Source organism: Danaus plexippus, chromosome 7 (assembly GCF_018135715.1).
Source record: "Danaus plexippus chromosome 7, MEX_DaPlex, whole genome shotgun sequence".
In the NCBI taxonomy this organism is placed as follows: Eukaryota; Metazoa; Arthropoda; class Insecta; order Lepidoptera; family Nymphalidae; genus Danaus; species Danaus plexippus.
Window position 1 is genome coordinate 2,993,267 of NC_083541.1, and position 26,934 is coordinate 3,020,200.

Here is a 26,934-nt window from a genome sequence, read left to right on the forward strand (position 1 = left end):
CTAAACCAAAAGCTAGTGGGTGTCGCTTAGATCATCGTATGGTTAATTTGAATAGAAATACACTTATATTTGATTCAATAATTCACATCAAATCAAATAACAATGAAAAGGAAACATTTTAAGTAAACTAAATAATCAATTAAGTCATAAAAGTCATAGTAATCTTGAAAAATAACAGAAGCTCACTTTAGCACTGAACCTGAACACTCTTATGCAATTTATTCGCAACACTCGCGCTAACAAAATCGACCGATCTTATACATGGGCGCCGGCGCACTGGCTCCAACCAACTAACGTGCGTACGCGCAGGACGAGTTCAATTCCAACTTGAATGCATTTTGGATTTCTTATTACGTGTAATTCGAATTCCGCCAAGGGTTGATGGCCTCTGATACAAACAATCTATACACGTAAATAATACTGAACTACTGTGTATGGTTTTCACATTAAAATTTTATACTTATTGCAAGATAATAACAAGGATATCGTAAACATGCTGAATAAATAATGGAGCTTCAAAGAGAAAGTATTTTAATAATGAAAATATGAAGTCTTATTCAAAAGATTTTTTAAATGAAATACGATTTTTAAAGTAACAGCTTTCTTTTACTTGCGAATTCGTTTTTACAAAATATTACTTAAGATTTCAAAAGAGATGAAGTGACTTATATAAAGTAACTATAAATATAGTATTTTAATCAGAATTAATAGATAAATTCGACTTCCAAGTTATTTTATTTTGTTTTTCTTAATGAGTATTGCTTTATTATTTTTAATGAGTTTATATTTACATTAATAATAATTTTAATGAAACACCTACCATCCCGGAGTTTTACCATCATTCAAAATATTAAACACAGGAACAAAAGACATTTTTCTGTCACTAACTGTTATTAATTATCTAGAGAGATCGTAGAGAAATCTCTTCCCTTAATTAGACAGTAAATTTTAGTACCACTTTTTTTCATACCATTGTTTTTCATTACTGTGACTTTATTTAAAAGTAATTTTTGTAGATTTCAATGATATTTTAAATAAATTCTGCGCATGGTTGCATATATTTCACGACCTTTACATAAAGAGAACAACTGCATTAACTAAGCATTAGGCAGAATATAAATACATAGGTTGCGATTGTATGTAAAATAGGCGGTATCATTGGTTCCATCTTATCTTTTATGAAATAAAACATTATGCTTAAAACGTTTTCTTTTAAGTTTGTACTTTACTCATTCTATTTTAATTCTTCCGTCAAAAGTTTTTAACATTTGCATGTTTAGTTTTTTACTAATATATGATATGACGTTTTGACATTCTAATAAGGATAAGTGTAAAAAAAGCGCAAACGAAGTCGGCCTAACCCTTTGATGGTATTGTGGATGCGCTCCCTCCGATTTTGCAATAAAACTCTGTCCTAAAAAGGAAAGCTATTTCAAAAATGGAATACAACTTTCCTCTTCAAAGGGACGGGAATGCTATATGGAATAATGTTATCTGGACATAACCTTTTTTAGGCATCTGTGAGTGGAGCAAAAAGGTCGAATGATACGAGTCTCGTATTATACTGAGAAGAGGCTAACTAAACGAAAGTAAAGCTGATACGTCGCACTAAAGGTGTTTATGACCGCATTCGTTTAATACTTTTATAGCATCATCAAGTTTAATGCAACATTTTTGTTATGAACATCAAATTTTTGTTGCAGGTACTCGTCCACAATATGCCTTCAATTGGTTTTCGATGTTTGGAAAAATTTAAGAAAAAAGTAATACTTTCACCAAATTACGTTTTTACAGTATTATTCTTTAACAGCGCGAATGTCTCACAGTCGTCGTATTAGTAAACTGACAAATGAGTCCATTAAAGAACTTTACCTTTTAAGCCATAAATTTATTAAGGTTGCTTGAAAATAAACAGTTTTAACCGCACTTAATTTATTAATACAACGCTCTCGTTGTTAGTTAGGAATTCAAAAGATTATTAAATGAGGCCAGTAATAAGTAAAGCAGGCTGTTTCAGGTCAGATGAACGATGTTATCTTTTAAAAATGTAATTGATCACCAAGTTACGAAATAAATAAGTAAAATTAAGCCACATCTGCACTGTAATGTTGTGCATAGGCTAATAAGATGACACTAGTATATAAAACAACGAATACCGTTTAATATTAAATTTAATTATCCTTTGTCAAGACTATAATTATTATTTTTTCTACCCCGTTCTAAACGTTGGCGAATATATGACACATACCTTATAAAGTTATTTACCGTTACTCACTAAGTTTACATTTTAGTTTTAAGTAATACGCTTTATTTTTTATTTTTTTTAAATCTTATTTAATAATAACAGTAATATATAATAATTTATGATTTACAATTTAAATACCCACGACGTATTTTTAAGCAAAAAGTGCTTTTGTTCGGACACCATAAATGTTTATTCTTATTCTTTAAATTAACGTATTTTTATTTTAAAACATTTTCCACGTTTCAAGATGTCTGAAAACTGCTCCAACCCTCGGGGACCCTGACTGTTTAATGAAGAACTATACGAATACATATGTATTAGTGCATTAGACTGTACCAATGAGCCTGAATAAATAATAACAACAGCGCTCTTTACTCTGCAAATGAGGCATTTACTATAGAGCTACAAGTATGATACACTTGTAATTAACTAATATATTTTTTATAAAACAATGTTCATACTATTTTAATTACTATATAAGAATTATACAAAAACATATTACCGTACTTTTTCAATCTAAAGTGATAAAAATGTTCATTTATCAATGTGTAATCATAAAAAAACTCCTAATAATCTCATTCTGTGCAACTCAAGTTTTTAAAAAAGAAAGGTTAAGAAAAAAATATATAATATGGGTGTATTGAATGCTTTTAGCTCTGTGTCGTGGTTTTAATTAATTTAGCACCAAGAGAAGGAATGAAAACTTAAAGTCTGTAATTGGTTAAGATTCCTCTAACCAAATCCACACACATCCGACATGCGTCTTACAAAACTTATCCATTACTCTATAGTTATTGAGGATAATCTGCTCTTATATTTATTATTTAACAGTAAGATTTAAATCAATTTCTTGTTTAAATAAAATTATATAATTCTTTAATTCCATATAAACTTATCTACAACATATAGCAGTTATTACACCGATTGTCTATTCTATGAAATTACCGTTATGGCAGTTCAGATTATAAATAAAACGATATAAAACTGCATGTTTTTTTCTGCAAGCTGTTATTTAAAACTCCATCTATTATACTAATGAGTTAAACGGTAGACTTTCTAAAGAAAGATAATATATAAAGGTCAAAGATGACATTAACGCCATACAATGTGACCTAACAATGTGGCATTTTATAGAGCAGACTTTTAGAAATATGTTATCATTATAAAAAAAAATGTATGCAGCAATAATTAAAGTACCGTTACTGTATAATAAAATTTCAATAATACGAACGGAAAAATGATAAACAATTTGACTGTTAACGAGTTCGTTGTAAATTTACATCAAAATTAAACAATTAAACCCTTCAGCGTATTACCGGTTTTCAATTCACATTGTGTGATATACACGAGTGACACGTGAGCGATTATCTGATTAATTATGACGTTTACAATAGGATCCATCAATTAGGATTAGACGAGAGCACATCTATTCAAATACAACGCTTTTAATTAAACAATTTGTATCAGTTATGAATATAGGAATAATGGAAAACCACTTCAATGAAACTAAATAATCAAAGGGTTAAGTAAGTTTTGTTAAACAACTCAAAACTCTTACTTACAAACGAAAACAAACAGTTATAACTCATAGAACTCGAAACTAATATAGAGTTATCCGAACATAAATAAGTTAGTTCATAAATAATGCGGTACATCGTTATTCAGGTCTGATACGAAATTTTTCTGTGATTAATGAGAACACGTGGTAGGGAATATTTTGTTGTTTCGTTCCTATCGAATTTCATTTACTATGACGAAATTTTTGACATACAATTAAATGGTTCAGAAATTCTATTTTCAAGGCAAATTCAATGAGGCAAAATGACACCAAATCCTTCTTTTGTCTTCATTGTTAAAACGAAATCAGAGCCCTCAAAACGATTCATTATTAATGCAAAATGAAAAGCACTTAAACATTTTAATGCAATTAGATCGGTTTTAATCAATCATTTTATAATTTTATATACATACTAACTTTACAAGTTAATGTTGGCTCAAAAGCAATAAAATCTCAGCGATCCCTAATGTGATTAATATCCTCGCCGATCGGTTCGGACACTTGACGGACGTTGGACGCTTTTTATATAGGGTTGTCAATAGATAAATAATAAATTATACTAATAATAATATTGAGAAATAAAATAATATTGTCCTGTTTTGATCGGCTACTCATTATAAACTGAAAAGCACCTTTATTTAATGATGCTACACAAAAACCAAAATTTCAGATATAATGGGTTATATTTTCCAGAAACTGCTCATTATGTATCGTTTGCAAGCCATTTCAAATTTTTACAGATATTTTGTAAAATATATGTCTTTTTTACTTCATATGCCATCCCTAGAACAAAGCGATGTATTAATGAATGACTTTGACTTTAATAGTAAGTGTATGAAGTGTAAATATTTATATTGTTTACCCGTAATTTTTCCTTAAAAGTAAGTACATTATACAACCATATTATATCCAAATAGTATTATACACCTTCATATTCAGAATGGGCATTGAAACAATAAAAAACAAATTCTACTCAATATAGAAACCCAGACCAAAATAGTTTCGACTTTAAGTCCAAACAGTGATAAATATTTAAAACACATATATATAAGAAAATATAATGCAAATTTCGATCTTTTTGATATCAGTCAGAAAATATACTGTTTTTTTTTAAGACTCAAAACAAACAAACAAAAATATTAATCATATAAAGGGATAGCATGATCCGTATAAAGTTCATTTTTATTGAACACGAAAGACAAATAAGACTATATAAAACCTTTATGCAAATACCCTTTTTTTGTTCAAAAGAAAATAAAATAAGTGAATACAGAGGTGTGTCATAAATAAACAAAAACAATGCATCAAGGGACCGATAATTAGAAACAATATGATTACAATAATTTTACATCGTCACAATACATTGTAACGTTTTCTGTTTCGATTCCAGTGACCTACGTAATTATAACGTGCGAAGATTTTTTAATGAAAAAATCCTTAAGTTAATTCAAATTCTAACTATGGAATACAAAGTTTAATAACAAATCTTGGCAATAACAAGCACAAGTCTAAATTAGTATTTCCTACTGAGCACTAGAAATAGCTTAGATTTATACGGCGAAGACAAATGCGTCTGTGAGATCCTATCGCGGAATTGTATTATGCAATAAAATAAAAATCACTAAACCATGTTCCACTTTGAGATAAAATAAGTATCTACTAAGATATTTTAAGATATACGCGTTCAAAACTATTTACTTATTCATATTTCCAATACCTTAAATAGCTTTTAGATAACTACAAAAATAAAACTTTGCAAACCTCATTTTGAATTATCTAAGTTTGATATATCTAATTTTTGTTACACAAAATATTCATGATATCTTGTAAATTAAGGCATATCGTAATTCATATTTGATTTCCAAATAAAGGTTGATCTCCAAAGCCTAGTTTACGGCATGTCATTTACGTCAGTATTCGTAAAAAGTTACCTCGTAAAAGATATATATATAGGGAAGACGAAATGAAAGTATTGTGGTTTCAAACGCGTTCATAAAGTGAAGATAACGTTAACATTAAAATACATAGGTATATCATTCTAGTTTGTTATTATAATAAACAAGTATACGTAAGTAAATAATACTCAGTTAAACAGTTTTTTAAATAAATCTATAAAACTTATTCTACACTGGTTTTTTTTGATAATATAACCTAATATTTAGATTCATTCGCGATATTTGAAATAACGACAATTCATCTCTCCTTGCAAACTAATATCTGCTCTTCAAATCAGAGAATATACTTTTCAAGAAATCAAAAATTTTAATTATTAATTATGTTCATAATTTCTTAAAGAAATATTTATAACTCTTAAAATGTTATAGAATATATAAAATGAATTAAAATTGTTTAAATAGCGAAATCGAGGATGAAACAAACTACATCTTTCAAGAATTTAAGTTATTTAGGGTATGTATCGCTGTAACTCTTAATCGATGTCGGAAACTTGGGGCAATGATTCGTGAAAAGGACTCCATCCCGCTATAAATCTCAGTCCCGGATAGAATAATATTAATCGAGGTTTTATTTTCTTAACAGATACTTCTGCACGGTCTTAAGACGCTCTTTAAAATGCAAAATACCTGAGTACCGTACTCGAGCACCCACGAATACAATATTCATACAAAACTTCTATGTATTATGTAAATTAGTTCTTGTCAAATTTAATTATAAGCATGGCCGTAACAGAGAAGCTTGGAACTTAGATGTTTTAATTAATTAAGACCAAGATACTAAGATGCCACACCTAGTCTCGCGCGGCGCGAACTTATACTATAATTAAATTAAATCACTCTATTCCATTTACAAGCAATAAATCTTTAATTAAGGCAACTGATAAGCCGCCTAATAACACAATATACCTATGTCATCAAATATATCTTAAAACATACAAAAACAATACTTCAGTTCTAAAGATTTAAACACGTTTTTTTTAATTTTTTAAAAATACAAATTTGTTTCACAAAGATATCCTATTGTGCAACTAAGCTAGGCAACTCACGCGTTGTAAACAAACAACGCAGCGGCAGATCAAATAAACGCTGACCGGAATGAATTCAGCGTAGAATAATAATGAATTAATACAGTTACAATGTTACCACCGTGTAACACAAGTATAACCCCTTAAATAAATAGCTAACAGAAACACTTCTTCTGTATCACTATGTTTTTATTATTGTCTGAGTGCTTTATTTTATCTAAACACCATATTAAGGACGATGCTGTTCCCAATTTATATGTAACATTTTACGATCTAAAAAATAAACAAACACCTATTCTCCACAAGCAACAAATCATAACCGTTGCGTGCCAGCTCTATTAACAATGAATCAATAGATAAAAGAAACCTTGTGTCGGGGTCGATATTACAACATAATTCAACCTCACGCGTTCTATGGTCTCATGCTAAACATTTATAACAATAGTGATATAGTATATCCAATATAAACACCAAAATAATAAATAATAAGCTGTGTAAACAAGTCAATGGACATTAAACAACTTAATAAATTCATTATTTTGGTTTATTCCTGCAATAAAAAAGTAATACAGAAGCTTCTGTTTTATTATGTTATAAGAGTAAGCTCTTGAGATTTAATGACTCAATTATTGCGATAGCGCTTTGTGTTCATTTAAGGACGATGTTTTATAATTTATTTTCACATTAATGTATGTCTAAGCGTCTGTGAGTTGTTTCTAGTCCAGTATTATTAATGCAATTGATCAATAGTTCTCGTATCACGTCCTCGCCCGGCTGTAATGCGACACGTGATAGATTGAAGAAATAGTGTGAAGCGATGTGTAAAAGTTTTACTTTTAAAAAATAACGGTATGCAAAACTTGAGGTTTTTTGTCCAAAACAATAGACAAATGGATTTTATATCGAATAGTATATGACAAAGTTTTATATCTTTTGAAGGGAATTTTAAAACCTTTTCTATTATTTCAACTTTTTAAATGTTTGCTTTTATACTTTTTATTAACTTCACTAAATTGATAGAGGTATGATTTATACAAAGTGTTGATAAAGTGCCGATGAAGATCTTCGCAGGCACTATTTCTATTTCGCAGAGGTTCCTGAAACCACATCTTATTTCGATGGGCTCGTGATTTATGCCCTCAATTACAGCGGAACCCGCTGAGATCTTCCTATAATCCCAACACGAATGCCTCTAGACGGCGAAAGGAATTCAGAAATGGAAAATATTTAATATCTTTCCAGTGGATTAATACAAAAATAAGGTTTATCGTCGACATACCATTATTCAAAAGAAACCCTAGCGTTATATAATTTACATATACTAATATAAAGATTTCTACAAAATGTCTAAAACAAACTAGTGAATCGCAAGTTAAAGACTCAGTTCCGTAGTACTTTGTAAGCAAGCGGTCTTTTGAGATTCTGAACTCTTCTAAGCAGTTTATTTGAGTTTATAGAATGTATTTTACAAATGGAACTATTGAGATTTTTTATTTTGTAGGAAGTAATAAAAAAATTGTATTATATTTCATCAAACATCACAGGAGGATAATAAAATTAATGACAAGAAAACAACAAACTGGTCTATAGGAAACACGATAATTTTAATCTCTATAAAACACAGCTGATTTTTGTCAAGATGGCAGTTAAAGCGGAAGTCATGATTACCTCGAAGCTATCAAGGCTATTAAAACGCAGACGCTACTCCATTAAGATACTCCACAACTCTATAAATCAGAAACTTAATTTTCACCAAAAACAAGCGGTGATACGTTTATATAAAGCGTCGTTTTCATCTAACTTTCGAAATGTCTTTTACTGGAATATTAAAGACCATATTTCAATGGTAACCCAACTAATGTGAAGAAGCAAAGTTAAATTACTTTATTATGCAGTATGTACTGTGTTTACACCCTTACACAACTATAATATCAAAATGGTGATTTCTTTTTTCTTTAATTTGTAGATAGATACGTAGTTAAACCAAATTTTATATATTTTAGCTTTGTTCATTTTTATCCAAGCAATTATTATTCCATAAACTTGTGAGTTTTCAAATTGACAGTTTTAAACTTTTCTTAGCAAACAAAGCACAGAAAGGTTTGCATAAGCCTTTTTCATAAAGGGAACGTTGTAAAAGCAGCTCACATAAGTTTTTTAATCGCTGGGGAGGGTTCAACCGCTACAAAGTACAAATGTACCTATAACTTTGGCATAAAATGTCGCGTTTCATACTTCACTCGGTGTTGTAGGTGCCAAAGCGTAAAGTTTTCATTGTTACCGTAAAGACCTCTTATTGTGTCGAAATACTTTAGCGCCTGAAAGAAGAACGAATTTTCGTACATTTACATCTATTCTTTTTGAGCACTTTCATATTTGATCGAAATTTCGTTTCTAATGAAAGGTAAAGAACCAATAAGTAGCCAGATCAAATTGCATTATCGCTTAGAAGCGCTCCCTTGGAGGGTAGACGCAATAAATTGAATTACGGTCCAACCTCTGCCGGTCCATAAAAAATAGCCTTTGAGTCATGCCGTGGACATTAGGTTTCAGAGATAAACGAAATACCGTCTCTTTGTCATCTTAGTCTACACCTGCCTCGCACATTCCCAGATAAAAATTCTATTAACTGTATCATACTCGACTTCAAAATGGTAGAAAGATTTTCGTTAAAACCAATTTATACGAGAGGATAATTATTTTCTGATGCTTAATTTCGTAGATGAAACTAGAAGTAGCAGATATTAATAAACAAATGCGGTAATGTTTAATTGTTAACTAATTACGCTTTCCAATATGCTGATAGGTTCTGTCTGCCTCGCGGTAGGAACGAAAACCGCAGCGTCCGTGCAATCACCGACTATTGTTGCCAGATGTATTCATTAGTTTCCTCAGATATATATATAGGCAAAATAAAGCCACTGTTGCCTCAGACGTTAATTTGTGATATTTCATGATTTTTCATTTTTATTTTCTCCATTTGGAATCATTATTACATACTTATTTATATGTATTGCATTACAGTGAAATAAAAATATGTATAAGAGAATTGATTTGAATTTAATTTAAGACTTATTTCTAACGAACCAATCATATTTCGAGCAAAATTATAATTTCTAAATGCGCATAAGCAATCAAATGTATTAACTTTTATTAAATAATATGATTATATGTAAAGTCAAAACCTTTATTTTTTAAATTTGCATAATAGTTATAAAAAAAAACTTGCGAAATGAAAAATGCTTTCGTCTGCAAAGCGGTCTCATAACATGCAAATATCTGTTTTCTACCACAGGCGTATATGGAATTTATATATAAAATTCTTTCAACAGCAACACTACTACAAAAAAAATATCATAAGAAAATTTAAATTCAAATATTAGAATAAAAAAAATACAAATCATTGAATAGGAACACAAGAGAGCTGGATATTTTTTTAATTTAATTCAACTACTTACTGAAAAATTCGAATGAACAGTCAAATAAAAAAAAACTCACATTCAAAAGAATGTACATTCGCTTCCATGAATCATTTAAAATCTCCCTTAGTCTTTATCTTCACGCACCATTTAACTATGCTTGAGCTGTCTAATTAAATCCCCTCAAGGCTCAGCAAGGCGTCGACGATTTTTGTTTGAAAATATTATAAAGCATCTTATACACTACAGTAATAAATAACAAGTAATTTAATCATTACATTTTGCAGGACTCAATAATATTGGCTGAGTATTTGTTTTTTTTTATCTTAAACTTCATAGAAGTTCATTATAGATTTTATAAAAATCAGACAGAAACACAAAATATTGAATGGTAAAATTTGGTAAATATTGAATATACCGCTTTTAGTCTTCTCAGACGTCGAGTAGTTGGTAATAACCTTGGACCTGTAAGTGACAAGAGCCATAATAAAGTATAATCGTTTTTGCGCTTAAGACTTCAATAATAAAGACAATTTAAGCAGCTATAATGGATAGGAATACTTAAGAGGTTCAAAACTTTTAATATAAGCAATTTTTATTCTTAGTTAAAATATTACAGCACCTAGAAACTGCTTGTAACAAAAATATAAAATATTTTTACTATTTTATTTGAGACTGTTTACTATCGTGTAAATACACTTTAAAATATTATAGGAATACTGAAGGTAGAAAAAAAAACAGCAATGGGAGCGAGCAGATGCGACAACGCCTCCTGAATAATTACCGCGCCTCCAGGCTTTATGTCTAGATTTTACATTTAAAACAAGAATAACTTTAAAAATAAAAGTAGTTTTATAATAATTAAAAACGTATTTATACAAGTTTTATATTTAACGTAATGCAATGAAGTCAATAGAAGTGTATAATGTTGGCTTACACTAAAATATCACTAGTTAATTATGTAAAAAGACAAATTTTGTATATGTATTTTATACCTAGAATGTAAAATATACATAAAAAGAGGATAAAACTTACGTAGGACAACCGAAGCTTTAAATAATTTTATTGATTTATTTTCCACGATATAATCAAACACTTAAAAACTTTGGCATTTAAACAAAATTTTAACGTTATATTCATAGCTAATAAAAATTATTATTTTGTGTTATGTATATAAACAAAACAGCTCAATTACAAGCATCAAGTCACAGAAAATGGTTAGATTTTGTTTAATTAACCAACTTCTAAAAAGTCTGCAAAAGCCCTCCGACTTGGTATAAGTTAAGCGCACTGCGAAATAAGTTAGTCTCATGTCAAACATGGATATACACTCAGACGACTCGCTCCGCATCTAGTTATCTAATGCCAATATAGAGAAGGCTTTGCCTCTTCTTCCCTATTCCCGTGTGGAAGTATAAAGTTGATAATGCCTACAAACTATAAACTTCATGCTACTGTCTCTTATACTAAAACAATACATTGAGTTTCGCATTTTCAATACATTTCTTTTTTATGTGTCAATCATTTAACACACTTATTTCTAATTATAATAACAATATACTTGTGACTAACATGTAAATTATTTTTACTTGAATTTGCACTATAATTATGGCTGTATATTTTGTAAAGTATATATATATATATATATATATATATATATATTATATGTATATTGTATACGAAACAATTAGTAATCAGAGCCATCTCATTTCTATCTGTCGTCGCAGCCCGCGGCCCGCGGTCAGCGACACGGTTCACGCATCAACCCCCTAAATAGGATTAACGATCGCCTACAGCTTCTATGTATTCATGTAATATATATCATGACCTCAACCCATTTAACATCATCAGTGGTCTGATTCAATGTTATCATTTTCATATAAAAATATCATATAATTTTACTAAGCAATACACATCTTTATAGCGGCCATAAAATGTATGAAATTCAGGTGCTTCTCAAGTATGACTTTATATGGCTGTAGCAACGCGTAGCCAAGTTCCCGTATTTTATTACACTATATCATAAGCTATTAGCATAAAAAACCCAAAGCACTCAGTGAATTGAAAATGATGTCCTATTGGTTACATCATAACTGATATGGTTTCTGTTACTGTAATGTTTATTTCTATGATTCAAACTAAAGGTGAATTAAACGAACAAATACAGTATATTTATGTCGTATAAATATGAACGAAAGATATAAATTTTGTTGTTATAGAAGGGTTGTAAACGACATTTTCTATTATATAAACAGCATGCTTAGCACAATTTTGAATAAGCACTACATACGAATCGTTGCTGATTTTAAAATTAATAACCTACGTCCATACTATAAAGCGCAAAGGTTTATAAATGAAAAATTATTAACGCTCCGTATGTATTGTAAGAAACGCAGCCGCAAACGAAATATGTTTTATTACTTTTTTTTAAATTTTGCCACTGTACATCTCATAAACTCGTACTTATTTAAACTTAAGATAAGTAAAATAATATTGCACACTTTTCCGCATCTGTTCTTTAAAAACAAACACCATACTTCATAAAAAGGGATGATCCTTAGTAAGGATTATGTTGCATTTACTCTGAGCGTAAAAGCCCCGAAATTCAAAAAAATCATTTCAACTTTACCGAAGAGAGGCGAGAGAAATAATTTATTAGACTTGTATACTTGGAATAATGGACACGGGATTGTAGATTTATAGGTACTTCTTATAATTTATGGTCGTAATATTTGTAAATATTTAAGTTTAAATATTCAACAGTACTCTATATTCATAATCACACATCTGTTTTCCAAAATGTTTCCTACATAAAAGTAAACGAAACGACAAAAAAGCTAAATCAACAAGAAGTCATAAAAAATAAAGAATTAAAGCATGATAGCCGTTCAAGATATAAAAATTTAAAATGTATGATGAAAATAATCCTACATAACGGAGAATGAAATAAAAATTAAAATGAAATTAAAAGTTTAAACTAATTGAAGACGCAAATAGAACCATTTCGTTCCTGAATCCAGCAACCGACTATTGTCTCAATTCAACATACAGCCAAAAACATTAATATGTACTCTAACACTTAGAAATTTAGGCTCAAAATCTTCTATTTCATTAATGGGAGGCGCAAATAAAACATGACTAGATATTAGGATGCCAGTTAACAAACTAGAGGCGAAGACAAATGTTATTGTTATAGTTATTACTTTGTTGTCTGAAGTGAAAACACTTTAGTATTCGTATTTTGTGGTTTGGTGAAAATAGAATTTGTATTGTTTTTCCATTCTATAATACATTCTATACATTTTAATAGATGACCTAAAGTTTAAATAAGTGAACGCGAAAAAAAGAATAACTGCATTCATAAAATCCACACCAATGGCGACCTTAATTATGACATAAAAATAAAATGCCACAGAATTTAGACCAAGCTATTATAATTAAATTTGATGATTTCATTTAAAATTTTATCATTACCAAATCACGCGTAATAACCACTCCGCAGTCATTTGCAACACATTTTTGCAGTTGATTTTGACGACGCCATTACGCTGGGTAAACGTCCGTTCGTTGTCCGTCGCTGGCGTTCGATTTAATTTAGCGCAGCTGGTTACCCTAGCCCGGTTAATTCGGAAATAATTAATGCCCACTCCCCCTAGAAAAACGCGGTGCAACGCCTTAACGACCTCTTGATGGTACGTATCTGTATTTTATTTGTAGGAAAAGATATCAATCGTTAATGTGATACAGACGTGAAATTAATAATAAGAAAAAATATTGCTTTAGTAGATTCGCTAAATCCTCGACCAAACGCCTGATGAAAAAGAGAAAGTGATATTTCACAATACTTTATCCTAACTATAAAGGAATTATAAATTATTAAATTTAAGGATTATATATGAATTTCATTTAAAAATACAGTTCCTCGCAGTAAACATAGAACCCCAATTAAATCTGCTTATGTTATAAAGGAAAGAAAGAAATAAAACAGTGCCGTAAAAAGACTATACACATATGTATGTGTACGGATCTAGAAAATATATTGCACCCCATCCCATGGCAGTAATATTAAATATACAGGTTGTTGAAATTGAATATTGATTCAGTGTTATATACGTCGTGAAAACAGATACAACAGACGTTAACTTTGATCGAGATGATTTAGAGCAAAGATATTATTTAAACAATCGTTTATTTTAAAACAAATCAGACGTAAAATAAATATATGAGCGGAGTATGGAAATTTATATAGAAACCTGTTTTGATATTAAATTAAATTTAACAGTGTAACATAAACAATAGTAATGTTACAGATAAAACAGTTTCAACGAAGAAAATTAATAAAAATATTCCATTATTTTATCCTTGCGTATTTTTTCGAAAGGACTAGATTTTACTACAACAAGATAAACCAGCATCCAAATGTTTGGCATAACGTAACAAGCCTGTGGCAAATTATTGACAATAATGAACATATAAATTGTACCAAATAGAAAGAAACTTTTACGTATATTTAAATTACGAGATAGTTTTTAATTATAAAGTCACTGAAAACATACTTGAAATGATATGTCATACTATTTGGTAGCAATACAGCAATTAAATGAAAAAACGAATTCTATATTGTTACTTTATAAATAAATGTAGGCCATAGGACTAAACATCTCTCTGATTTAACATGAACGTATAAAACTTTTTAAACAAAAAACATCAATCAAGCGGTAATTATGTTTTGTTTCAAAACGCCGTGTCGCTGTAAACAGTCGCGTTTTCATCGATTTGTCCATTCTCTATAAACGATAGGTAAAACCATACAATAGCTGTATGTATAGCTAGAGGCAGATTGACTCCCCGAGCATTGTTTGCGAAGTTCACTCGCAATCACTCAAAAGTACTGTCAACTAGTGAGGAGCTTTGTATCATGATGTCGAATTTTTTATAACGTTATAATTTTTCCTATTAAATTTAAAATCATATCTTTCTGTACCGTGAGAGTAAAACAAAATTATTAAAGGCGATTTTATTTTTTAAGGATTCATATAACTGTCAATATAATGTAAATGTACGAATGTACACTTTATTTAACATACCAACAAATAAATTAAATGAAATAATCTAATACACAAGGTTTTAAAAAATATATTATCGATAAGAGGGCGAGCGTGAGTTCAGGTTTTAAGAACTAAAAGCACAACGTACCTACAAGCCTAGATAGCACAAAACCACAAAAGGCCCCAACTACAATGTAGGTACCGCACAATGGCAATACGCGTATTGTTGAGGCTTTTAATGAAAAGCTATCATATTCATCCAGATTCTAATGTAAAAATATTTTTATTCCCATCACAATTAACATTTTAATATTAAAAAAAAACTAAACAACATCATGCTCATATAATGGAGCACTTATATTAATATATTTTTCTGCTTTCATCAGTGAAAAATAAAAAAATAAGGTACTTATGATGAACATTTGATTATTTTAATAAATATCCATTAAATTCCATTTTTGAATGTAATAGATAATATCTCATACATCATTGACCTCAGAACCTCATAACCAGAAGAAGTGTGCACTTAATGGCCTTCTCAAGTTTCCTAGACTTATATTTCATTGAATACCTAAGGGGCGATTAACATCTCTATAGATATCTGACATTAGATTTTTCCCTCGACTAAATAAGCGTTTAATCTATTTCTTCAGGCAACAATCAAGATGTGGATACTATGTAAATTAAACATAATGACTAGGTATTTCAATTAGATAGACCGTGCACACATATATATGATATAATATGATATGCATCCATTATTTCATGACAGGCGGATGCATAGTAAAGTATAACATACAAAATGACTCATTATCACTATTTATGATATTTAACTCCTTAACACTAATGACAACACGATGATAATATGAAATAAAACGATAAGAAGCAAAGAGAAAAATATCTCGTTAATTAAATACTGGGTGATGTCTCTTTTCGTACTTTTAATTTATAATTTCCTCACCGGATCGCTAAACTTCATATCAGAGGGTCGAGACCTCTCTGAGTGTCTTTTGGGAAATTCGCGATAAAGTTTCGCTTTAAATATTTTAATAAACTCGTATTAAAGGCCGTAAAAAACACTTTGCGCTCCCGTTTTTTAACTTGCTACACCCCACCGACGATTTTACCACAAATTTCGAGTACGCTATGTACTTAGAGTGGGGTGCGGGAGATGTTTTATAGGGCGTATTTCATTATTCATAATGCTTTGTTCCGAACTTTGGACTTCTGGTTTGGACGCGTCATATTGTTTTTGACAGAACTGATTGCAAACTAGACTCGTATGAAAATTTTATATTCTGTGGTTGTATCACAACGAGTCTGTTAGTTACTTTGTATTCATATGGGTATATTTGTTTAAAAAATATATGTATGAGGTACACCGATGCATTGATAGTGAAGATATAAATTTTCGAGTTAATGACACTCAATATTACAGTTGCGAAACTTTGTAAATAGAAGTCTCCTATGTTTTATATACAAAAATATTTAACTATAATAACTTCGTCTCCATAATATTAATGGGATATATTGATATTTTTTATTTTTAGGTCAAAATTGGGAGACGATTTTAATAAAAAAAAAAAAACAATTTATTTCTAACTTCAGTAATATTCCCGTTTAGTTCAAAAAAGTATCTATTTTTTTTATAAAAGCATACTCCCTTTTTTACTTTCTTACATTGAAAGAATTTTTTGAATAATAGCAATGATCATCTACATATACAAATTTAAATAATTAAATCCATTTAAAAAAAAATCTCGAATTGCAGACTGAACCTTCTCACTTCCCACCTTCATATGGCATTATGATAATTCAGATTGGTCGCATAATGTGATGGTGCGAGCATTTGCGTAGATTTTTATATAAAAATATCCAACTGGGTGAATTTTATGTTTGACTCATAAAGCCAGATTTTACTGTAACGGTTATATTGTTTTTACAGCGCGTATTCATTCAAATGACGTTCGAAACTCTCGATACCTTTTCATTAAAGCTCCGCAGACATTCATAAATCAGATCTAAGTATTTTTTTTATTGAAATATCGGAAAATATTTACTATTAAAGAATATACTCGTGTAGAAAATCTGATAAGTGATGCTATTTCCACTGACATGTTTAAAATTTAAAACTGCGGAATAGTCCAAAAACAATTTAAATGTCCCAGCTATTATTATTCGCTGTGGACAGCGTTTGCCGGCCGGACACCGGAACTTTGATTTGTGCGGCCGCTTTTCATCGATTCATGTTTGTTTTTGACAAACTGTTGGTTTAATCCGATGAACGACTAAATAAAAATAAAGCTTTCAAAATAATCGTGTTCTAAAAACATCAACAAACACTATAGAACAACTGTCGGTTATTAAAATAGAGTTACTACCAAATACACAAATACCAAGTCAAATGGAAGAATCAAAAATTAAATGTACCTACATTATTCAAATATTGATTTAAGTAAAGTAGCTATTCATAATTGAATAAATATTTCATATCCGCGTAAAAATAACTTATTTTTTATTATTAAATGGGAAACATGTAATTTTTTTTTTAATTCGACTGTATAGTGACTCATTTTACACTCTCTTATTAAAAAAATTATAGGTTGAATTTAAAACATTTTTGATCGTAGTCATATATATATATATATATATATATATATATATATATATATATATATATATATATATATCAAATCTTCGTATATGAATCTATAAGATTTCATACTATTTTCTCCGTACAAAATATATTAAATTACCGTTAGTATACCTCCGCTAAAGACCTTTTAATGTATCTTTGATAGATTTAACCATATTTACTAAGAGAGAAGTTATCAAAGGTCTAGCAGTCGTTCAGGATCGCGTGTAATTCAATTTATTAGGAGACGATGTTCGCTATATTGGTGACGTGATTTCCTTCGTTCAAGTAACAATGAATTTAAAGTATATTTTATAAATATTAAGGGCTCAGTCTTATATTCCAATAACAGTTGTAATATATACCAAATAAACTGAATGTATTTAATTTGTTGGAGAATATACTAGTTCTTTACGAATCTTCTTCGTTTTGACATCATATTAAAAAGGCACATTGATTTTACTTACCTTGAAATATGGTCGTCGTCATAAATCTCAGTAAGCATTTCATCCAAATCTGTAGACAACGTACTCAAGAGCTGAAACCAAAGAGGATAATCAATATAACTTTTAAATGTAACTTAATTAAATTGTGTAAATTAATATGGAAATGCGACCAGAAAACAAATTCAACCAGATAGAATTGTGCAATGAATTTTTTACGGTTTTTTCATATTTCGTCATTTGAACGGCAAACTTCGATTCTCAATTCACTCCGGACACATATTGGAATCGTACAGCGAGGAATGAGTTAAGCCTTGTTCGCCACAGTCATAGCTTCAGCTATTTTCATTACACACACAGATCGGATGAATAAAAGATATTATGACACGTATATATTTTGTTTATAATTAAGTACACACTTTTTATAATTAATTTCTGAGATCAATGTCTTCTAAACTACTTAAATTTGGGAAATTAACCATACCAATTCCAAGACAAGTAACATTAAATAGTGTAATGTTTTGAGCGAACATGCATGATATTGTTCGTATTAATATATGTATGTACTGTATACTATATATATACATATATATACATATGGTTATATATAAAAGGATTGTCCTAATCCCTTTTGGAAATCATCTGAAATAAACAATGCCTAACGATTAAATATGCTTCGCTTCCAATCCCACGAGTTTCGTTTTATGAGAAAAAAATGTATGCCATTCAAATGCTATATGTTAAAAATATAACATGCTCATTCATGTCCGATTTGTAGTTTTTTATAAAAAAGAAACGCAAAAAACGTATTATAATACTAATATTACTAAAAAATATCTTGAACTACAGGTTGGTATAAAAAATAAAGAAATTAGCTATATACAACGATATATTAATAAATTAAGAGAATCCCCCTCGACTTAAAATAAAAATATAAAGAAGACAAAAAAAATCCATTGTCATCATATAAAATCGTTACCTTACATCGGATATGTTAAGGTTAGGCTACAACTTTTTACTTCAATCAAGACTCAGAATTAAGATTCAGAAACCTAGGAATTTTCTTTACTTCAATTCATTCTCCCTTTTCAATTTCTATTCGCATAAGCACTTACCATCAAGAACATCAATATATACTAACCAAATGCACAATTCCACTATACTAACTATAATGACCAAGGCTTAGACCAAAACCACTCACAACCAAGTCTCGCATTTCGTCAAACAAAATATGAAATTTACGACCTCAATCGTTAAAAATATCTGCGAGCATTATTTATTGGCACTTTTGTTATTGCTAGTTTTAGGGTTAGGGATATTCTAAATCACGCCGTGTGTAGCATTATATTTGCTTAGTCCGCAGACGGGGTGGCAAAGTTTTTTAAATGAGAATCTGCATGACACATCTACGCCCTACGTGTTAGCGAGCAGCCCTTTATTAGCTAAGTACAGAACAATTACCATAATGTCCCGACTTTTACTTATACGTAATCTAATGAATGCTAAAATATTCTTATCTGGATTTTCCCTGTGAATTACAAAAAGGCAGAAAATAAACGTATACATTTATATGAACCCTTTTTAGTTTTAAATAAAGAGTAAAATACATTTTGGTATTATTTACGTATTACAAATAGCAATTTGCCAAACCGTCTGCAACGATATGTACTATGTTAAGCAACGTGTTTATAGAAATGTTTTGTAAGCAGCGAGTTTAATGTACTATTTGTTGCTTTAATATCCCATTATTTCCGATGTAGGTCAACGAACTAGATATACAAACGGTTGCTAAGGAACAGGAACAATAACACTGTTACGAACCATTCATGTTGGACTCCATTTCACATTTTAATCGTACGATGGTTTCCTGATTTAATCGCAAAGTGGAACATTACAATCATTCACGTTTAAAATAAAAATACACTCGAACTACATTACGTATTTCGTAATGTCATTCTATAGAAGTAAAAAAAAAATAAAAAAAGATACAAATGAGTTTGTGTACTTTTAACATGAGACTCTGTTTATTTATTTTGGGTATTTAAAAATATAACTCCCAAAAATCTTTCCCCTGGGTTATAATAATTCAAATGCTTGTGAACTCATAAAGTGCATGGAAGTCGAATAAACGCTGCAAAATACGAATAAAGCTAACGAGGCACATCTAATTGTTGGGAAGTGTGCTGTAATGCTCTGCTGAAACGGTTGACGCTTAACTTATTATTTCTTTTCAGAGCTTAATGTTATGAGATATTTTGCCTTTCATAGTACAAGGAAAAAAATCAGACAATGAGATCCTTTAGATTTCTAAAATGTTTAGGTCACAATTATTCGAACATATATTAAAAAAGTATTTTAGAGTACATTTATGTTTTAAGAGGTGGCCTAAATCGGTGTCATTAACAACGCTTTTTGACTCCGCAGTCTTATAGACAAAGTGCTCATAGTTTCGAAACCTGTAACTTGTTCAAGTTACCTGAATTTTCCAATTATTCGTAGAAAATATTCTCAAGCTATCCGTCATGTCTAGTAATTACAGCTATTCTAACTATTCCTACAATTAGTGTTGTAGGAATACTAATTGTAGGAATAGTTAAAATAAAACTATTCCAACAATTAGTGTTGTCCTGAGTCTACAAGACAGTAAAGAAATGCTTGACTTTGGCTATTTGTAGTACTAATTTAAATTATCATTTTATTTATAGAACCCGTAACTGAAAGAGAATAATTCTTTATATGTAACTCTAAGACGACAAAATAAAGAAATTCTTCCTTATTTTACACCTTTATATCTACGGTGTTTGAATGTTCTACGATATGCAAATTGCGACATTAAACTGCTCGTCCCCCGAGTCTGGTTGGACACGACGATATGAATAATGCGTTTTGTTACAGCCATGACACTTACACCCTTCTATATTTACAGCAACATTTTTTAAGTGATTCCGGATATTATATAACTTAGATTCATGAATATTGCTTGCTTATTGAAAGTATAGGGACAAATGTCTTAATTTAATGAATTAACCGTATTAAATGGTTGGATATTTTAGAATATTTTTTAATACCGATTTATTATACAAAAAGGCAGAGTAGTTAGTTATCTACATTCCTTTAGTTAAAATGTATTCAAAAAGTATCAGTAGCAATTTACTAAACAAAACATGCATGGAAAGAAATTTTTGTATTTCTAATATTTCTAATTTCTAGAGAAGAAAAATCAAGCCAAAACTATTTTAAATTACTTCTACAGTTTATAACCTACGAACCTATTCTATTTAAGTATTTAATAAATACTTTTCTTTATTTAATTCGGCAGTCACAAGAAGTATATATCCTTTATGAAAAGGAGAATTGACAAAAGGTTCAAACAAAAGCAATCCAGCCGGGAAACGTACGGAAAGCCCTGTCAGTGTAATTGTATTTTTATAAATGATACCTTTTTACTAAATGTTATTGGAAAAGATTGTAGCTACACAACTATCATATGTGATGGATGATTGATGATTTATTATAGTATCGTCCGAACTATTGCTTCTAAAGAGAAATCGTTGTAATATCATTCAATCTGTTAAACAAAAAGTATAGGAAGCTATTCAATCTGAAAGCCTGTTGCGAGTTGTTAAAAGTTAATTATTTCGCTCCCGCATTGCAACAAAATAAGTTAAAACTCCGGAGAGTTTTATAGGGAATGGTAATTATGTTGTTTCAGTTTGATTTTGATAATTCCTGATGCATTATGTCCTCCTGGTACTTCGATAGAATACAAATGTTCCTGACAAATTTTTGAAACAAATTTTCAACATTTTAAATTTGAATAAATATTAGGTAGGTAGGAAGGTACAGTTGAAAAGATTACATTCATTGCGTTCATTTACCCTTTTATTATATTTTTGTTTGTGCTAATATGTACATTTTTTCTAACGAAGTAATGTCTGATTTATTATGAAAACTCTTTTCAATTTCGGTGGTTATCAATTTATTTATAAACAAAACATACTCAAGTTGATATTCAATACGTTTTCTATGTCGAAAGATAATGATGAAAATAATCACAAATAAAAATTCAATGCACTTGTTTTGTAGTGTTAAAATTTCAAAACAATCAAAACTAAACTCTAAGTTACAGTGTAGCATTTCTAGTTTTATATACGTAGTTATACATAGTTAAGGGAAAATTTTGTTCCGAGCTGAACGCGTGGCGCCGTTTTGTGCGGTCTCGGAAATTGGACGGCAACACGCCTTCCCGCTTTCAAAGTCTTTTGTATTTATCTACTGCTTACCCCTCTGAGTACTGAGTTACAATATTAAAGTTATAAGGGTATGATTATATTTGTCTGTATTTTGAAATAAAGTTTCACGCTTATCCACGTTTTACTTAATATTATCCCTGCACCTTAATATAATTTTCTAAACCATCCTAGTTTTCCTTTTATTTATGTATTCGCGAATTTTGAACGCAGTAAAATGAGAGGTATAATGGCTAAATCTCTCTACAACCTACTAAAAGACTTGTACCTGTCGAGAGCTAATATCAATTCATTCTTGGAACGTACTTTGAAAGCAGCTCTAGTAGGTTATTTTCAAATTTGGTTACGTAGAGACAGGAGCTTGGACGTTGGAGGTGAGCATTTAACGCGCGTTAGGTAGGGGCTCCTTAAACCTCCGCCTGGGTCGGAAGTCCCAGGCCTTGTTGATGTTCCTCTCCCGGCAACGCGCCGGACCCGGCACCTTCACGATGAATCCATTGAATGCTAAGAGGTTTCGTCTCTGTTTTTCTGATATCTATTCTTTAAAATCTACACTTCACACAAATCTACACTACACTATCTTCCCTAGAAAACTTAGTTATTGGCTGAAATTAATGCGCACTCAGGTATTTCATATATTGTGGTAAAGTAATAGAATATATTACATTATTCAATTTATGTACGACGTTTATTCAATTTACTTGTAATATATGCGGGTGTTTTTAGTTAAAATTATTGAACTTATTGAAATCTTTTCTAAAATAATTTATTGTAATTTCGGTATAGGAGAATCAAATAGATGTAAATTCGACTAAAACAGAATCTAACATCACTTTGTATCATTGCAATAATACCACTAATTAAAATCTTGCCCTCTGGGCTGTTTGTACTTGAAAATTGGTTCCGACGCTAATGGACAATTTTCGTGACTGTAACTCAAAGTTTTAATGACCATTTTGTAACTTCACGTCGCTTTTAAACTTTGATGTGATTGGATTTATGAGGGTCTTGAAGGTGGCTTTTAAAACTTTTGATTCTTAATTGTGACGACTTCTTGATCATTAACATATGTATTTTTGGTCACAAAAGTTTTTTTATCCTTGTGAAATTATAAGGCAATAGCGCCGTCTCGAACCATCAAGTAACAAAACGACAGGCGTTTAATGAACCAAACTAAATAAGGTAAATCCCTCATCACTAAAAAAGGGTATTCATAACTAAAAGTCTAAAATCTGGTTTTGCTGTATTTTCTAATAATGAGATCTAAAATTTTCGCGAGTTTTATTCATTTAAATGAAACTAATATAATTCGGATATACCTCGCGGATTTTATTACGGTTGCTGAAAAGTAACCGAAACGTCGGGGTTATGTAGTTTTTTATAATAATAAAATCCGCGTAGTATATCCGAAATATATTAGTTTCATTGAAATATATTTTCTAATACATATTAACTATTAAATGTGTATACAGATACGTTAACATATCTTCTAGTAAAGGAATAGTAAGTACCTAATGGAATGGAAAAAAGATCGGCAAGAGCAGAGGCAAAACGGAACAGAGACTTCGAAGCTACGAATTTCGGTATTTATCGTCTCAATGACTTTGCCAATTAAACTATTGTAGGCTTATGCTACAAAATAAATATAAATATAAAGTATTTCTAATATTTTATCCAACATTACATATCTGCACTAAGACGAAGTTTTAATTACTTTTATTGATGTAATCTGATCCCCCTGCGAAATGTTTGAACAATTATTGTTTATCATTGTTTCATACTTATATAATAAGCACTCAAAAAATATTGTAATAAAGAAAACATTTACCGAGCGGTTCAAATGTAAAAGATGTATCAATAGATATTTATTTTAATAGTCGTTTTAATAGCAAAAATATATTTTAACTCTTAGAAACTACCACGTTACAGAGCTTTAAAAATTGGTTCTTAAATTTATAAACAAAATAGCAAAATACGTTATTCGTTAGACAAAAATATTGCCTTTAAATAATTTAAATATTATATTGTAATGACATGTTGCCACTTATACTCTTATCAAATACGAACACCACAAAACACAGGAAATGAAAATGTCAAGAGCACGTTAGATTTCAATGCTACAGTATATAAAATTTAGTTCAAACAATTTCGCTTCAGATACTTAAACATATTTAGTATTTCTATTAAATAATAGAATGTAACGTTTATAATAATATTACCAAGAGATTCTTGAGAGAATATTAATTTAAATTGGGGTACAAATTCTATTACCTCATGAGCAGTATTATAATTTGAATTAGAAAATATTTAATATTTTTTAAGTAAGAAAACTTATAGGGAAATTTTCTAATATGTAGGAAAATTTCCAGTAAACGAAGTTTGTGTGCGTTTGTTTATTAATCGTTTTTAAGTAGAATAGTTTTAGTAATTAATCATCTCTAAGTACAATAGACTTCTTATCTACATGGGTCTAATCCCCAAATAACAGTTATAATACGCTATACAGCTCACAATAAAAACAACGCTAACAACAACAATCAACGTATTGCATAATATATTTTAATGTGCTGTGTAACTTCTACCTCACCAATTATCCGGAGTATAAGCCTTCATTATGGCTTTATATCACGCAACGCTCAAATATCATGGTTTACGGATTCTGCTCACATTTACGGAAGCTTCCAACAAAAAGCTCATTAGTTTACAATATTTATCTTGTTGCTAAAAGTATGGATATAGAAATATACCTCGCTTCGCTGAATTTAATTATACTAAACCTATTTAAGAAAAAAAATGTTGGTCAAAAACTTGTTAAGATTATGTGTTTTTGTGTATTAGCAGTAGTAGTAGCAAAATTAATGTTACTACATATAACAACATTATTTTCGTAAAGGGAATATCACGTCTGCATCCGACTTTAAGATAAGAAATATCGCACTCACCTCCATATAAGAGCCGCTTTTTTCTTCGCAGTACCGTCTGATGTAACGTTGACAAATGTTCGACATATTATACACTGTAAATAAGAAAACACACAATCAGAACACATAAGATAAAAACATGATAATTTGAAACAAATCTTTGACAAAAAAAATTAAGTGAACAAAAAATTATAAAAATATTTTTTTAATGTAACCTAACAAAACATATCTATTAAATTTATTTTTATGATATTCTATTGATTTTAAGATACTTTAACTTCCAAATAAATATTAAATTCTCTGTAGAAATATTAAACAAACATTTGTCTAGACGGAACACGTATTTTGTTCTGCAAGAAGTTAAAACAACTAGATCAGTCTCTGACAGTCGCGATAATTAAAACAAAGTTATTATTATAAACCACACTTAAGGCATCCAATAGATCTATTCTTAGTATGTATATTAAAACTTCCCTTTAAATAAATATTAATGTATTGAAATATAATAAATATTACATCATATTGTTAATAGAACAATGGTTTTATTTCCGTAAAACAAACTCTAGTCTGGCGTCGGACAAATTTAGTTCTCTTCCACACGGAATGTGTGATCGAAGATCAAGTGCTTTACTTACTGCAAAATACTGTTAATGGTATAAGAAAAAAAACATAAATAGAAAGATAATAGCGTTCATTATTTAATTGTAAAAATAAAATAATTGTAACATATTTTTTTATACAAATCTTAATTGTATATAACATAATTTTAACAATTTGTTTATGACAGAATATAATTTTATCCTTCAAAATTTGACGTCACCCCTCGAAACGTTTTAACAAATTGCCTTTGAGCCTTCGTTTAAGCATCCTAGTTAGGAGTACAATTTCCTGGTTACCAAAAATAAGTGTCATTTCACAAAAAGGGTGGTCCGCCTCCACTTGCTACCCGTGCGTGAGTTATGCAGAAGTATGAACGCCGCCAATTTACATATAGGGCTGAAACCATCTAATAAAATAATGTTGCTTGACATAAAAATGTACCACAATATTTTGTTGATAAAAATGTCATACTTTGTTCCATAATTTTCGATAATATATTAATATATTCAACATTTTTAAACTGATACATTTGGAGACTTTTTAAGACACTTTAACGGTGTATAATGAAATATTACTTTTAAAAACTTTACTATCTAAAACTAAGATATCACTACACACCTACATTCTGCAGTACCTACCGATTGCTATTCATTAAATGGAAAGTAGTAATGCTAGCTTCTACGCATTAAGTTTACATATACCTACCTAAGTTTTCTACATACTTATTTGTAACTGAATAATTTTTTTAAACAAAACTATTTACATAAATAACATTACGAAACAATTCATTTTAATACCACTCATAAACTCTAGCGGTAAGTGTTATGCACATTGT

General features: G+C 29.8%; 1 protein-coding gene across 5 annotated transcripts in view; it reads right to left on the reverse strand.

Annotated features, from left to right (window-relative positions):
- Positions 1-26,934, reverse strand: part of LOC116770979 (protein sprint) — a 129,752-nt gene that overhangs the window by 94,488 nt on the left and 8,330 nt on the right. For 2 of the 5 annotated variants that reach the window (XM_061520826.1, XM_032662638.2), the window contains exons 2-3: positions 25,521-25,594; positions 18,353-18,423 (exon numbers count right to left, since the gene is read on the reverse strand). In XM_061520826.1, coding sequence (XP_061376810.1) covers positions 18,353-18,423; positions 25,521-25,586 — 137 coding nt within the window. In that variant the 5' untranslated portion in view covers positions 25,587-25,594. Of the gene's footprint in view, positions 1-186; positions 268-18,352; positions 18,424-25,520; positions 25,595-25,820; positions 25,848-26,934 lie in introns of those variants that run through there. The other 3 variants (XM_061520827.1, XM_032662641.2, XM_061520825.1) reach the window with 3 other exon arrangements.